The sequence below is a fragment of the Crinia signifera genome, unplaced genomic scaffold, assembly GCF_055691185.1.
Source record: "Crinia signifera unplaced genomic scaffold, ASM5569118v1 HAP2_SCAFFOLD_324, whole genome shotgun sequence".
NCBI lineage: Eukaryota > Metazoa > Chordata > Amphibia > Anura > Myobatrachidae > Crinia > Crinia signifera.
The window spans coordinates 647-15290 of NW_028142217.1; the positions used below are offsets into that span (position 1 = coordinate 647).

Below are 14644 nucleotides of genomic sequence, written 5' to 3' on the forward strand. Positions count from 1 at the left end.
CCTATCCCCTTTGCGGCAAACTCACATGCGCGGCAATACCCCACCACATTAATTATCATAATCACCTACCCTGGGGATTGCTGATTGGAGCTCCTGGGAGGGCTGATGCATACCTCCCAACTTTGCCTGGGCTGGAGGCGGGACGTAATAAAGTTTTACTGTCAGTGTGTATGTGTTTTTATTTAACTATTTGTACTGCTGGGGCACTACTAGTCCCAGCGGGCCCTTTATTGCCCCGCATGCTGGGACTTGTGGTTCTCCAAGTCCCTGCATGTGGTGCAGGCTTGCTGGGACTCATAGTTCCACAGCACTATACAATAGTTCTTCTTTCTTTTTACACCAATAATCAGCTCGATGCCCAGGGGCATCGAGGACAGCCCCGGGCTTCAGCATGGGCAGGTAAGGTCTGGAGGGGGGGGACCCCTTCTTTGGGGGGGTCCCCACTTCCCCAGGACCCCTGCTCATGCTGACTGGTCAGGGGGACAATGCTTTGGCCGGGAGGACTTGTATAAAAAGTCTCCCCCCGAATGTGGCATTACCCTGCTGGCTGGTTGGGCCCGGTGCTGGTTCTTGAAATACGGGGGACCCCTAGTCATTTTGTCCCCCGTATTTTGGGAACCAGGGCCGGCCCTTGAGCCTGGTGCTGGTTTGATAAAATCCAGGGAACCCCAACTTGTTTGTTCCTGTGATTTTATGAAACCAGGACCGGCTCTTTGAGCCCGGGGCTGGTTATGCTCAGGAGGGGGGACCCCACGGCGTTTTTGTTTCCACTTTTTTTTTACACAAAAATCACACATTTCAGAAAATGTGCCGATTTTCATGACTGAAAAACAAACATTTTCATGGCTAAAAATCGCACTATATCGCACTATTTTGCCGCCAATTCGCATCTCATTAAATATGCAAAAAACGGTGCGATTTTGTGCGATTTTCAAACATGCCTAAAAATCGGCCCCTATTAAATTTCGCCCTCTGTCTCTGAAACTTGGCAGCCTGCCAGAAGCTCTGTTTAACTGTGCGCGTGCCGCTCTAGCTGTAAGCTACGTATTGTCAGCTTACGTTATCAGCGTAGTGGCCGTGCAGCAGCAGCATTGCGCTGCCCAGGCGCTGACAGGTCACTGTGGTACTTGTAGTTCCACAGTGAAATAGGCAGCCCTGTGCACCGCTGACAACGGGGGCATGTAAAAGTGGACACCCCGGCACACCGCTATCAAAGGGGGAGTCCCCCATGCAGACGCTAAATTTAGACGCTTTAGCGTCAGAAAACTGGACTACCTGCTAGCCGCTAACAAGCCGGGGGTTTCTGGACTTAGACGCTAAAGCCTCTGAATTTAGCAGGGACTAGGGGTACATCGAAATTTAGACGCTAGAGCATCTAAATTTAGTTGGGTCTAGGGGTACACTATTGAAACCTGTCCACAGTGCCACTAGTCGACGCAATAGCTGTCGACCATGTAAATCCCACTATCCACGCCAACCCGAAGCGTGGCGAGCAGCGGCGGTACGCGTCCTACAACCTTTTCATACCCCCACTATCCACGTCGGTGTGGAGTTGAGAATAGAAAGTGTGGCGAGCGCAGCGAGCCACCGTGCCCGAAGCGTGGCGAGCGCAGCGAGCCCCGCGAGGGGCCGCGGATACCTTCACAGGTATCCGCGTCCCCTCGCGGGCTTCACAGGTGTCTGCATCCCCTCGCGGGGCTCGCTGCGCTCACCACGCTTCGGGCTCGGTGGCTCGCTGCGCTCGCCACACTTTCTGTTCTCAACTCCACGCCGACGTGGATAGTGGGGGTATGAAAAGGTTGTAGGACGCGTACCGCCGCCGCTCGCCACTCTTCGGGTTGGCGTGGATAGTGGGATTTACACGGTCGACAGCTGTTGCGTCGACTAGTGGCACTGTGGACAGGTTTCAATAGTGTACCCCTAGTCCCAACTAAATTCAGAGGCTTTAGCGTCTAAGTCCAGAAACCCCCGGCTTTTTAGCGGCTAGCAAGTAGTCCGATTTCAGATGCTTTAGCGCCTAAGTCCAGAAACCCCGGCTTGTTAGCGGCTAGCAGGTAGTCCGGTTTTCTGATGCTTTTGCGTCTAAATTTAGTGTCTGCATGGGGGACTCCCCCTTTGATCACGGTGTGCCGGGGTGTGCCCGGGGTGTCCACTTTTACATGCCACCGTTGTCAGCGGTGCGCAGGGCTGCCTATTTCACTGTGGAACTACAAGTACCACAGTGACCTGTCAGCGCCTGGGCAGCGAAATGCTGCTGCTGCTGCCCGGCACTACGCTGATAACGTAAGCTGACTATACGTAGCTTACAGCTAGAGCGGCACGCGCACAGTTAAACAGAGCTAGAGCGGCACGCGCACAGTTAAACAGAGCTTCTTGCAAGCTGCCAAGTTTCAGAGACAGAGTGTGCACGCGGCGGCGCCATGAAACTACACAAGTACCTTTTTTTAGTTTGTTGCAGTTTTTTTTTCTCTTCAAAATCCCTTTAATGCATTCATCGAATACTAAAATAGTAGGAAGAGGGCATAGAAGCACCCCTTTTCACATTATTTTAGTCAAAAATATTTTAATAAATCGTCCCTACATTTGGAATATTACAGATGCTGATTGGTAGTTTTTCTCCTTCCACATTTATGCCGCTTTTAGATCACAAATACAGGGTCCCACCGGGACTTTTAACCGGTTCAGTCCCTGCATGTGCGGTCTGTTCACACTGCAACAGCAAACCAGCATTATTGTCGGTTTGCTGACATCATCAGGGGGCGCGGCAGAGCATCAGCGCGTCATCGGAGGTGGGGGAGGAGGCAATGCTTAGAGCTGGCGCTGTTCCAAGCGCTGCCTGCTCCATAGTGTGAATAGAAAACGTGTCGCTCGACCCGTTTAACCCGTTCACACTGCACAGCATACTGTTAAGAACCCTTCTTTTTACCAGTTCGTATTGTCGTATTGCTACCCGTTTGCGGGACCCGGTAATCCCTTTCACATCGCACTAATTACTGGGTCGAACCGGCAAGAAATCGGCTTGTACCTGGTAATTAGGTGTGATGTGAAAGGGATGAAACCAGGGCTATTTTTGAGCCAGAACGGTCCGGAACGCCGTTCCTGAAGTTCAGATGAAAAATTACCTCATCAGGAACGGCATTCCGGAACCTGCTCCAGGCTGCCTGGTGCCCACAATATGTATCCACAGTCTCCTGCCACCACCAGCCTAGGAAACACAGGCTGGCGCTGGTGCGCGGGTGATGTTACCACGCACCGCTAGTGAGGAGCTCATCTGTATCGCCATTCGGTGACAGTGAGGCTCAGCAGTGGCGGCGGGTGGAAGGCTGAGCGCCAGTAGCAGCACTATGACAGCTGAGTAGTAGCTGCAGCAAGCCAGTGGGGATCGACACATCTTCCTGTCAGATTTAATTTGTTAAATGGCTGATATGTGGTGGGAAGGAGAGGGGGGGGGGGGGTCTCTTTACAGGAGTTAGCTCAAAAGTGTAAAGTTTAGCATTACTACTGTACCTCACAGCACTGAGGTCATGGGTTTGATTTCCCAAAATGGCCCTAACTGTGCAGAGTTTGTATATTCTCCCTGTGCTTGCGTGGGTTTCCTCCGGGTGCTCCGGTTTCCTCCCACAATCCAAAACTTTACTGGTAGGTTAATTGGCTCCCAACAAAACTAACCCTAGGATGAATGGGGCAGGGACTTTTGAATGTTCAGCCATCCACTAGTGTTATATGACCACCTTTTATGCGATTCCGATGCATTGCTGCAATGGATCGCAAAGAAAGTGGCACATCCAAGGCTATTTTTGGGCCGGAATGACGTTCCTGAAGCTTTTTTGAAAAATTACATCACAAGGAATGGCATTCTGGGACCTCTGTGGGACCCTTTGGAGTGGACGAGTGCGCATCTCACATCTCTCCTTCCCCTCACTGTGTCCCTGTGACTGGGCTGTCAGCCAATCAGAGCTCGTGGGACATCAGCCAATCAGAGCTTGCCCGCAGGAGCCGGCCCGCGAGATATAATTGGCTGTCCCAGTCACAGGGACAGAGTGAGGAGAAGGAGAGACACGTGATGCGGAGGAGGAGACAGACAGCAGGGGGACACCAGACTGGGGTGAGTGCAGGAGAGGAGCATGCTGCGCTCCCCACCCCACCCCCAACAGCAGCAGCAGATGGTGGTAGCAGCAGCAACAATGGTGAGTTGCCCTGCTGTTGCGAAATTCTGGCAATTTGGGGGCACACTGTATTTGTTTATGGCACTGTGGGGGTGTACCTGGTGGCACTGTGGGGGCATATCTGGTGGCACTGTGGTGGCATACCTGGGGGGATTGTGGGGGCATACCTGGTGGCACTGTGGGGGCATACCCGGTGGCACTGTGGGGGCATACCTGTATCTGGCACTGTGGGACCATATACTGTATGTATCTGGCACTATTGGGACATATGTGTATCTGGCACTGCACTATTTGGGGCATATGTATATAACACCCATTGTTTGGGCGCGCATCTTTATTTTAGACTTGTGCCACCTTAATAGGTGCTTACAATGTTAAATGCACCCCCACGCCACTGCCACTATCAACGCCAAACCGAAGCGTGGCGAGCGCAGTGACACTGCGAGGGGCGGCGGTACGCGTCCTCCTACCTATTCATACCCCCACTATCCACGTCGGCGTGGAGTTGATTTTATATTGATTTTACGGAGCCCGAAGCGTGGCGAGCCCCGCGCATTACTTCACATGTATTCCGCGTCCCCTCGCGTGGCGCGCTGCGCTCGCCACGCTTCGGGCTCGGTGGCTCGCTACGCTCGCCACACTATAGACAACGGTTCAATCCCATTAATCTAGATCCAATTCCAACCAATTGGATGTAGATTGTGTGGTGATTGGGCCCTTTTCTGTCCTGGTGTGGACCGATACCGATCCGATGCGCGGTCCCGCGGGTCGGTCGTTCTTCAGATCCTACGTGCTGCAGGTAGGATCTGAAGAGCAACCATACTCCCGGGTGCGGGTCGCCATCGGATTGGACCCGCTAACGGTGCACATCGTAAGCGGGTCATGCCCCCCACATCATCATGAGCGGGTCGGAAGAAACACTGATGACCCGTTCATGATGTGCTCATGATGTGCATCGTGAGCGGGTGGTCCTGGTGTGTACCCCGCATTAGGCAGTTTTTTACTATTTTCTACAGATGCAGATTTGACTAAACAAAGGGCCTTATTCTGGTTCACTCTCAGAGGCAAATTCCTTCTCAAATGGACAAAACTATGTGCACTGCAGGTGGGGCAGATGTAACGTGTAGAGAGAGTTAGATTTGGGTGGTGTTTTTTTTTTCAAAGTGAGATCTATATTGCAGTGTAGAAATAAAGCAGTCAGTATTTTCCCAGAAACAAAATAATTCACCCAAATATAATTCTCTCTGCACATGTTACAACTGCCCCCCCCCCCCCTGCAGTGCACATGGTTTTGTCCATTTGAGAAGGAATTTTCCTATGAGAGTGGACCAGTATAAGGCCCAAGTCTGAAAAAATCCAACACTGAATAACCCCATGGCCTCTTGGTTTAAAACCTAGAAATACATAAAAACCCGTAAGGGAGGTCACGTACATACATATGACCCGCTTGCAATTTCTTTTGACCAACAAGGATTTGGGCAGAAATCGGGTTATACAATGGGCATGGGTTTCAGATCTCATCACTTTGAATAAGTAGCTGGTGTCCTGCAAGGGTTAAACAGCATTGGTCAAACAGCATGAGACTTGAAACCTGCACAGGGGGATCACGTACCTATGAACCACTTGCAATTTCTTTTGACCAACAAGGATTTGGGCAGAAATAGGGCAACAAAGCATAGTTTCCAAATGTCATTTTGAATAAGTAGCTGGTGTCTGCATAGCTCTTATCATTATTGCAAGTTGAAGGAAACCTTTTTCTGAGGTTCCCAAGTGTCTTACCAGAGGAAATTGTCCTTTTTCTCTTAAGAATCGTGTAAAAGCTCAGGAAAAATTCTTAGAAGCAGAATATTTGATCTCACCTACAATATAACACTATAACCTACAATATTACACTCGTATTTCCCATAATGTTTTATATGTTTAACAATGCTTAGATTCGGCCATTCAGCGTGTATAGTAAGAACAGATAAGGCTAATGAATATTCAAGTGAGTATAACATGATACAGTACCTCAAGACTAAACAGTCCTCCTGTTCTTCATGCCAGTAAAGTACAGTATATAAAAGTTGTCACCGTAGTAATGAGCCAACAGATAGCAACCTAATAATATGGACACACTAATAACCAGAAACAGACTACAACTGTATGCGCATAAAAACAAATCCAGAGTAATACCAGAACAATATAATAACAATAACAATATGATAATGTGTAATATGCAGCAAACTAAATATTGGAGAGGCAGTTAAAATAATTGTATTACAAGGTACAAAAGAAAACAGATCCAAGGTCAAGTAAGGCAGCAAATCACTGAGTAAAAAGCTCCCATCAATCCAATTCAGACCCTTTTTATCCATAAGGCTGACGAGGCTGAAGCCTAGGGGCCCTACAGAGACTAGGGGCCCATCATTTATTTATTTTTTACACTCGTAGTCAGCTGCAGTTTGTTTTGAGACAGCGGGGGGTGGGGAGTCCTCATTGCCTTTCTATGAGAGACTTCTCACATAGGAGTGTGTAATGAAAAACAGTGTACATCCATAGGACCTGAAGCACATACAGATGAGACTTCCAATCGCTAGGCAACCAGCCCAGACTCAGCAGTGATAAATGGTGGCTCACTATTCATATTCTAACACATTCTTTTGTTCTAGTAAATGTGATACTGTAGGTGCTACTGGTAAGGGATGGGGCCCTTACTGGTATAGTTCCTGGGGCTATCGCTGGATTGGATATTGATGCTACCTCACTCACAGGCCAGTAGGAACCATCTAGCTTGTTGAGTATTGGTGGGCCAGATGTGCTGGCATCAGAGTTTAACGGCCGTGCAGGATGCCGGCCGAACTCAAACATTTTTATAAAAGGGGCAATCATTTACGTTGCATTGTTTTGCCTTGTAAATGATTGCCCCTTTAAGAAAAATTCCGCATTTACCCGACATCTCGCACTGGCGTTGAACTCGGATGATCTGGCCCGTTATGTCCAAATGACTGGATATCCAATGTACACAAACAAAAACGGGTTAATCTTTTAGTTGCGCACTTTAAGTATCAACCTCTTGCAGCCTTTTCATATGTAAAGGAGAATAAACACCAACTCCTACTCCTAAAAAGGTATCAAATAAATGGAATAATATGAAAGATAGGCGCTGAGGTGATACACGATGTTCACAATAAGTTACATTTTTACACATAAAATTTCACATAAAAATTCACAAGAAAATTCGGAATACTTTACATAACATATAACGATTCCACACTTTTGATAGCTTTTGGCGCACTCAATTCAGAATTAATTCTGGCTCATTTAAATACAAAGGGACCTCACCCAATATTGGTGCTGCGGTGGACTTATGCCGCAAGGCAAAGAATGCAGGAGCCGAGCAGTGATGCCCGGCACCACCGCAGGAAGCTTAGGTTCCAAGAAAGTGCAGGTGCAGATAAAGTGTCCGTGCTTTCAGTGCGTGTGTCTCCAATCTTCCTCCAAATAGAAAAGCGTTTCGGAGATATTTTTTCCTTCATCAGGCTAGGATGAAAGATTACTGTCCAGGTATCCATATTTATACCACTTACTATGAGTGTCAAAATGGCGCATTTCACGCCAAATCGCAGGCGGAAGTGGCATCCGTTCCATCGCTTCCGGTTTTGCGTTCCACCGGGTCCCGAGTCACTTCCGGTTTGCGGTCCACCAGGTTCCGCGGCACTTCCGGTTTTTGATTTCCAGAAGTAATCTTTTATCCTAGCCTGATGAAGAAGAAATATATCTCCAAAACGCGTTGCTATTTGGAGGAAGATTGCGGCATAAGTCCACCGCAGCACCAATATTGGGTGAGGTCCCTTTGTATTTAAATGTGCCAGAATTAATTCTGAATTGAGTGCGCCAAAAGCTTTCAAAAGTGTGGAATCGTTATATGTTATGTAAAGTATTCCGAATTTTGTTGTGAATTTTTATGTGAATTTTTATGTGTAAAAATTAAACTTATTGTGAACATCGTGTATCACCTCAGCGCCTATCTTTCATATTATTCCATTTATTCAAATGACTGTATATGAAAGAAGCAATTTACAGAAAAGATGCTGTAGAAACAAGGGAATGATAACCAGGATTTTCTTTGCAAACCGAATGCTTCACAGAATACAATAATATTTTTGGGATAAAAGAGCTTGGAACTATTGAGCACTTGACATTTTTAATAATGTCTGTTTAATCATTTCTACTAGCGAGGCCAGATAGAGACACACAGTAGGAGGTGTGTTATTTGCAAAATGTTCTTCGCTGAATAAATCAAATGTTATATTAAAAAAAATGAAAGAAAAAAAAAAAAAAAGAAATCTAATGGTACTTACAGTGTACAGCACTGTGGTCCATCCCTCCATGGTTATACATTGGAAGACGGTCAGCACCGCAAATAGGATGTTATCAAACTGAGTAATTCCATCATTGGGTCCAATCCATTCCTTGCACTCATATCCATCTGGGCACCTTGGAACTCCGCAAGGATGAGGAGGGTCCATGGCTTCCCATGCTACAGATATAAAATAGTATACAGGTATTGGAGATAGAAATATATATAATTCCATATCAGTCTTCACTCGCCAACCATGATCCATGTCATGTACTGATTAGATCGAAAAAAGGTGAAAGCGACCATACATGACTTGAATGGATGGTTCCAAACTCCATCTCCAAAACAATGAGCTCCATCTCCAAAACCAATATTCAGGAGAAGCAGCCAACTGATTTTCTTGGAATAGTGGCATTGGTCCTCCTTCAGATGTGGGGAAAGAGTTTCTATAGCTGCTGCTGACATACATTAGAAGCAACATCGTTGTAGGATCATCTCAGACACCATCGGCTGAATGCTTGACTCATGGTGTCACACAAGCTGGCCACCCTAATTGCTACACAGGGACTATAAAATCTCCTGGCCTCTTCCCTCCCAGTCAATGCCGGCAAATTACCTCCATTTTCAGAAACAGAGGGACGGGGGTCATTGCCCCCACGGGATGGAATTTTTCAAAATCACTAACAGTCTGATCCCATCTTGCATCCACCGGCAAAGACCTGTACTGCACATGCGTAGTGCCGATTTGATGCAGGCGCAAAGGACCAAACATTGGTTCTTTGCAGCAAGCATCTGAATGAGGGCTAACATGCGCACATGATTTATCAATGGAACAAAATATCTGCTCCTTATTTTAGCATCACCAACACTGTATAAGTGACAGATATACAGTATAATAAGTAACGTGAAGGAAAAAGTGCATAGTAAATAATGCTCATAATGTTGCACGCCGTCCGGGTGTCCCTGCACCCGGACGGACGGCGAGCACAGCGTCATCTGACGCTGCAGACGCAGCGTCATCTGACACGGCGGGGGACGCTGCCGAGCAGCGTCCCAAGCCTCGCTCGGAGGCTAAGCGTCGGGGCGTTGCTAGGCAACGTCCCCGAGCTTCCGCCCGGCAGCCAGCAACGCGCGCGCCTGACGTCAGTCAGGCGGCGCGAGATTTGAATAAATAGCCGGCGTCTGCTGGGCACAGACGCCGGTTATAGCTTTATGCATTTTATGCTATTTGCTGTCACTCTCCGGTCCCCTGGGTCCTTGGTCCCAGTTTTCCCGGCTGCAGATCTCCATTGCAGCCTGCCTGGTCTCCCAGACTGTCAGCTGTGTTTGCCTGTGGATCCCTTGTTTCCAGTTCTTCGCCAGACTCCTCTGCTGTATTTCATCGTCAGCCTGTGAGCCTGCAGTGGACCCACTATCTCCATCTTCCGTGGGTCACGTAAGTGCTCCAGTGGAGCTCTGGTCTTTATCTCCTTCGGTTCTCTGGCCCTCCGTGGCTAAGCCCCTCCGCGGGCCTGTCCTTGGTTATCTTCTTTTATATTCTTGTCCCCGTCTTCCTGTATGTGTTCCCTGGCCCCCGCCTGTCATTAGTGTTCTGTTTAGGCAGGAGTGTCACCGTTGTTCCTGGTCCCTGCTTTGGGAGTCACGGTCCCTTTTGAGTATTCTTGGGGACTCCCTTCTATCCGCTGGTGTCTGCGACTAGGTCGCACTCCCCGTCTTGGCCTGGTGCCGGCAGTTAGGGGCCAGTTTCCAGTAAGGTCCAGTAGTCAGCTTGTCCTCTTGAGTGTTCCCCGTGACGATCGCTTACCCCTTGTCATCACATAAGACATGGCTGCATCGGGGTCGGAGCGGGCTTAACTCGCTCCTTCGAACGCGGCGGCCACAGGTGAAGCCTAGCTCCGCAGGGGTTTGCCATCTGCCTCGGGGACTCAACAGAGAGAGTGTAGGACCCGCTGTGGCCGTCCTAACCGGCGGTTCCGGCTGTGGCTCACGCCTTATCATCTCACCGTCTGGAACCCGTATTGTCCCTGGTACCCAGGCCAGGGCAACGTAACATTATAACCGGCCATAAAATTAAAAGACAGACTATATTTGGTCTTATCAGTCCTCCTGTTGTTTTTTGGGTGATTTCGGATTATGAGTACCACTCCCCAGACTTTCTCGGATCAGCTCCAGGGGCTTACCCAGATGGTGCGGGAATTGTCGTTAAAGGTGGCTTCACAAGAGCAAAGGATGAGGCCCCCAGAAACTGGAGGTTCAGACCCCAAGATGAACTTTCCTGATCGGTTCTCTGGGGATCGCAAAACTTTCTTTAACTTCAGGGAGAGCTGCAAATTGTATTTTAAGCTCAAACCGCGCTCTTTCTCGTCCGAGGCCCAGCGTATCGGTTTAGTAATATCTTTACTGCAGGGTGACCCCCAGACCTGGGCCTTTGGACTGCCTTCTGACAGCCCAGCTTTGTCTTCGCTTGACAGTTTTTTCAGTTCCCTTGGGTTGTTATATGATGACCCCGACCGGGAAGCCTCAGCAGAGACTCATCTCAGGGCCCTTAAACAAGGGAAAGACCCAGCTGAGGCTTATTGTACTGAGTTCCGCCGATGGGCAAATGACTGCGGATGGAATGATCCCGCGTTACGCAGCCAATTTCGTTGTGGTCTGGCTGACGAAATTAAGGATTGTCTCATTCAATACCCCGCTCCTAAAACTCTGGACAAATTAATGGAATTAGCCATTAAAATTGATCGTCGCCTCCGTGAGCGGAGGTCTGAACGGGGCTCTCTCACCCGGGTGGTTCCTTTTGTATCGGTAACCCCTGAGGAAAGTGAGGAGCCAATGCAACTTGGGGCAGCTCGCATTTCCCCGGAGGAAAGAGCTCGCCGACTGAGTTCAGGACTTTGCCTATACTGTGGGTGCAAGGGTCATATTCTAAAAAATTGTCCCAATAGGCCAGTAAAAGGCCGGGCCAAGTGAACGAAGAGAGGGTTCACTTCGGCCTTCAGCTATTTTCCTCTCTAGATTCGTTACTAGTTCCTGGCTACATATCCTTTCAAGGATGCAATTGGGCTGGGTCAGTTTTCATTGATAGTGGTGCGGCTGGTAACTTTCTGGATGCTGCCACCGCCCAGAGTTTGGGGATTCCCCAACTTCGGCTTCCTGTGCCCATTACCCTACGGGGTTTAGATGGGGGGGTGCTCTCCAATGGGGCTATTTTATTCCAGACTCCTCCTCTGCAGTTGACCATTGGTATTTTTCACCAGGAGGAGATTACTTTCCTGATAACTTCTTGTCCTTCTGTGCCCATCGTGTTGGGCTTTCCCTGGTTGAGAAAACACAATCCCACCATTGATTGGCATCTGGGGGAAATTACCCATTGGAGTCCCACTTGCCAGCAACAGTGCCTTCAGATTGCACTCCCTGTAAGATCCACCTCTTTAGCAGGGGTCCCTGTCCCTTACCAAGATTTTTTAGACGTTTTTTCTAAGGGCAAGGCCGACAGTTTGCCGCCACACCGTCCATACGACTGTGCCATCCAGTTGGTTCCCAACGCTTCATTACCCAAGTGCAGGCTTTATGCCTTATCAGTCCCGGAGACTAAGGCTATGGATGAGTACATCAGAGAGAGTCTTTTAAAGGGTTTTATTCGGCCCTCTAAATCACCTCTCAGTGCCGGTTTCTTTTTTGTAGAAAAAAAAGACGGTTCCCTGCGGCCATGCATAGATTTCCGTGCTCTCAACAAGATTACGGTGAAAAACACCTATCCCCTTCCTTTGATTACAGTCCTTTTTGACCAACTTCGATCTGCTACCATCTTTTCCAAAATCGATCTTAGGGGGGCTTATAACCTCATTAGAATCAAGGAAGGGGACGAGTGGAAAACGGCGTTCAGTACTCAGACGGGGCACTATGAGTACCTGGTAATGCCGTTCGGCCTCTCCAATGCCCCAGCCGTTTTTCAGGATTTTATCAACGACGTCCTTCGGGAATTCTTGGGGAAATTTGTAGTGGTCTATTTGGACGATATTTTAATTTTTTCCCGAGACTTGGACTCACATAAGACACAAGTACGCCAGGTTTTGCAGAAGTTTGCGGGAAAATCAGCTATTCGCTAAGCTTGAAAAATGCGAATTTGAGGTGACCCAGGTTTCTTTTTTGGGGTATATAATTTCTTCTCGTGGGTTCCAAATGGACCCCAAGAAATTACAAGCCATTGTGGATTGGGTTCGGCCCACTAATTTAAAAGCTATCCAGCGGTTCCTTGGGTTCGCAAATTATTATAGGCGTTTCATTCACGCCTTTTCGTCCATTGTGGCACCCTTGGTGGCTCTGACCAAAAAAGGGGCTGATCCATCATTGTGGAGTCCTCAAGTAGAACAGGCCTTTGAGACGTTGAAGCAGGCCTTCGTTTCTGCTCCAGTTCTTAAACACCCCAACCCCGATCTACCATTTGTGGTAGAAGTTGACGCCTCTGAAGTAGGGGACGGGGCGGTCCTCTCGCAGAGAGATCCAGAAACACTACAGTTCCACCCTTGTGCATATATGTCCAGAAAATTTTCTCAAGCTGAGTCCAATTATGATGTGGGCAACAGGGAGTTACTTGCCATCAAGTGGGCCTTTGATGAATGGCGTCAGTGGCTGGAAGGAGCTGTTCATCAGATTCTGGTCTTAACCGATCATAAGAATCTACAATACATTAAATCAGCCAAAAGACTGAATGCTCGCCAAGCCCGGTGGGCACTCTTCTTTATGAGATTTAAGTTCATTATTTCTTATGTCCCTGGATCAAAAAACATTAAGGCAGATGCCCTTTCCAGATGTTTTGTTCCTCAACAAGAAGGTGGGATCAAGTCTGGGTCCATCATTCCTTCATCCTGTATCCATGCCGGAGTTAGCCAGACCTTGGAGGGTCTTCTCGGGCAAGCTCAAGGGCAAGCTCCAGCCCAAACTCCGGAGAATAAACTGTTTGTTCCTCCTTCATTGAGACGCAGAGTGTTGGCAGAATGCCATGATACTAAGATTTCGGGTCACCCAGGAGTGTATAAAACCCTTGCTTTATTATCCCGAGTGGTCTGGTGGCCAGGGATGGCCAGGGACAGCAAGGACTTTGTCTTGTCTTGTCCTGAGTGTGCCCGACATAAAGTTCCACGTTCTCGACCATTAGGAGAGTTGTTGCCTTTGTCCGTCCCAGGCAGGCCTTGGTCCCATCTGGCCATGGATTTTATTGTGGGTCTTCCAGTCTCATCACACTGTCAAGTCATTTGGGTCGTCATCGATAGATTTTCTAAGATGGCGCACTTCGTGGCTTTAAGGCAGTTGCCCTCGGCTAAAGAGTTGGCCACGCTATTCCTTCAACACATTTTTCGCCTGCACGGATTTCCCAGTGATATTGTGTCCGACCGGGGTCCACAGTTTGTGGCTCAGTTTTGGAGAATGTTCTGTGCTGCCTTAAAGGTGAAGATCAGCCAAACTTCCGCATTCCATCCACAGGCCAATGGACAAACAGAACGCCTTAATCAGTCTCTTAAACAATATCTGAGGATTTTTGCTTCCAAACTTCAAAATGACTGGGTTAGTTTTTTGCCGTTGGCCGAATTTGCGTATAATAACGCACATCATTCGGCCTCTAAGACGTTGCCCTTTTTTGCAGTCTACGGATTCCATCCACGGGCTAATTCTCTGGGACCGAATGCCTCTGGCTCTTCTTCGTCAGCTGCCTCTCGCCTCAAAGTCGTATGGAGGAAAGTCCACTTGGCCCTTAAAGAAGCTGCTTTCAGAGAGAAGGTATTCTCTGACAAATCCAGACGGCCTTGCTCTTTCAAAGTTGGTGACTGGGTGTGGCTATCCACCCGTAATATAAAGCTTCACCAACCATCAGCAAGGTTAGGGCCTCGGTTCATTGGGCCTTTTCGGATTGTCAGGAGGGTTAATCCGGTAGCATTCCGTCTTGCTTTACCTAAGTCCCTCAGGATTTCGAGTACCTTTCATGCTTCGCTTCTTAAGCCGGTGGTGTTTTCACAGAGATTTCCTCGCAGACTGAGGAATGGCTCCGCCCCAGTGATGGTGCAGGGGCAACAGGAGTTCCGCGTGGAAAAGATCCTCGATTCTAGACTTGTGAGAGGTTCCTTGCAGTTTCTGGTACACT

General features: G+C 48.5%; 1 protein-coding gene across 1 annotated transcript in view; it reads right to left on the reverse strand.

Moving 5' to 3' along the window:
• Positions 1 to 8509: 8509 nt before the first annotated feature.
• LOC146055093 (voltage-dependent R-type calcium channel subunit alpha-1E-like) overlaps positions 8510 to 14644 on the reverse strand; it is a gene marked incomplete at its 3' end in the record, with an annotated part of 65820 nt that continues 59685 nt past the window's right edge. Inside the window, exon 5 of the mRNA XM_083168197.1 lies at positions 8510 to 8688. Within this exon, the coding sequence (XP_083024323.1) occupies positions 8510 to 8688 (179 nt within the window). The remainder of the gene's footprint in view (positions 8689 to 14644) is intronic.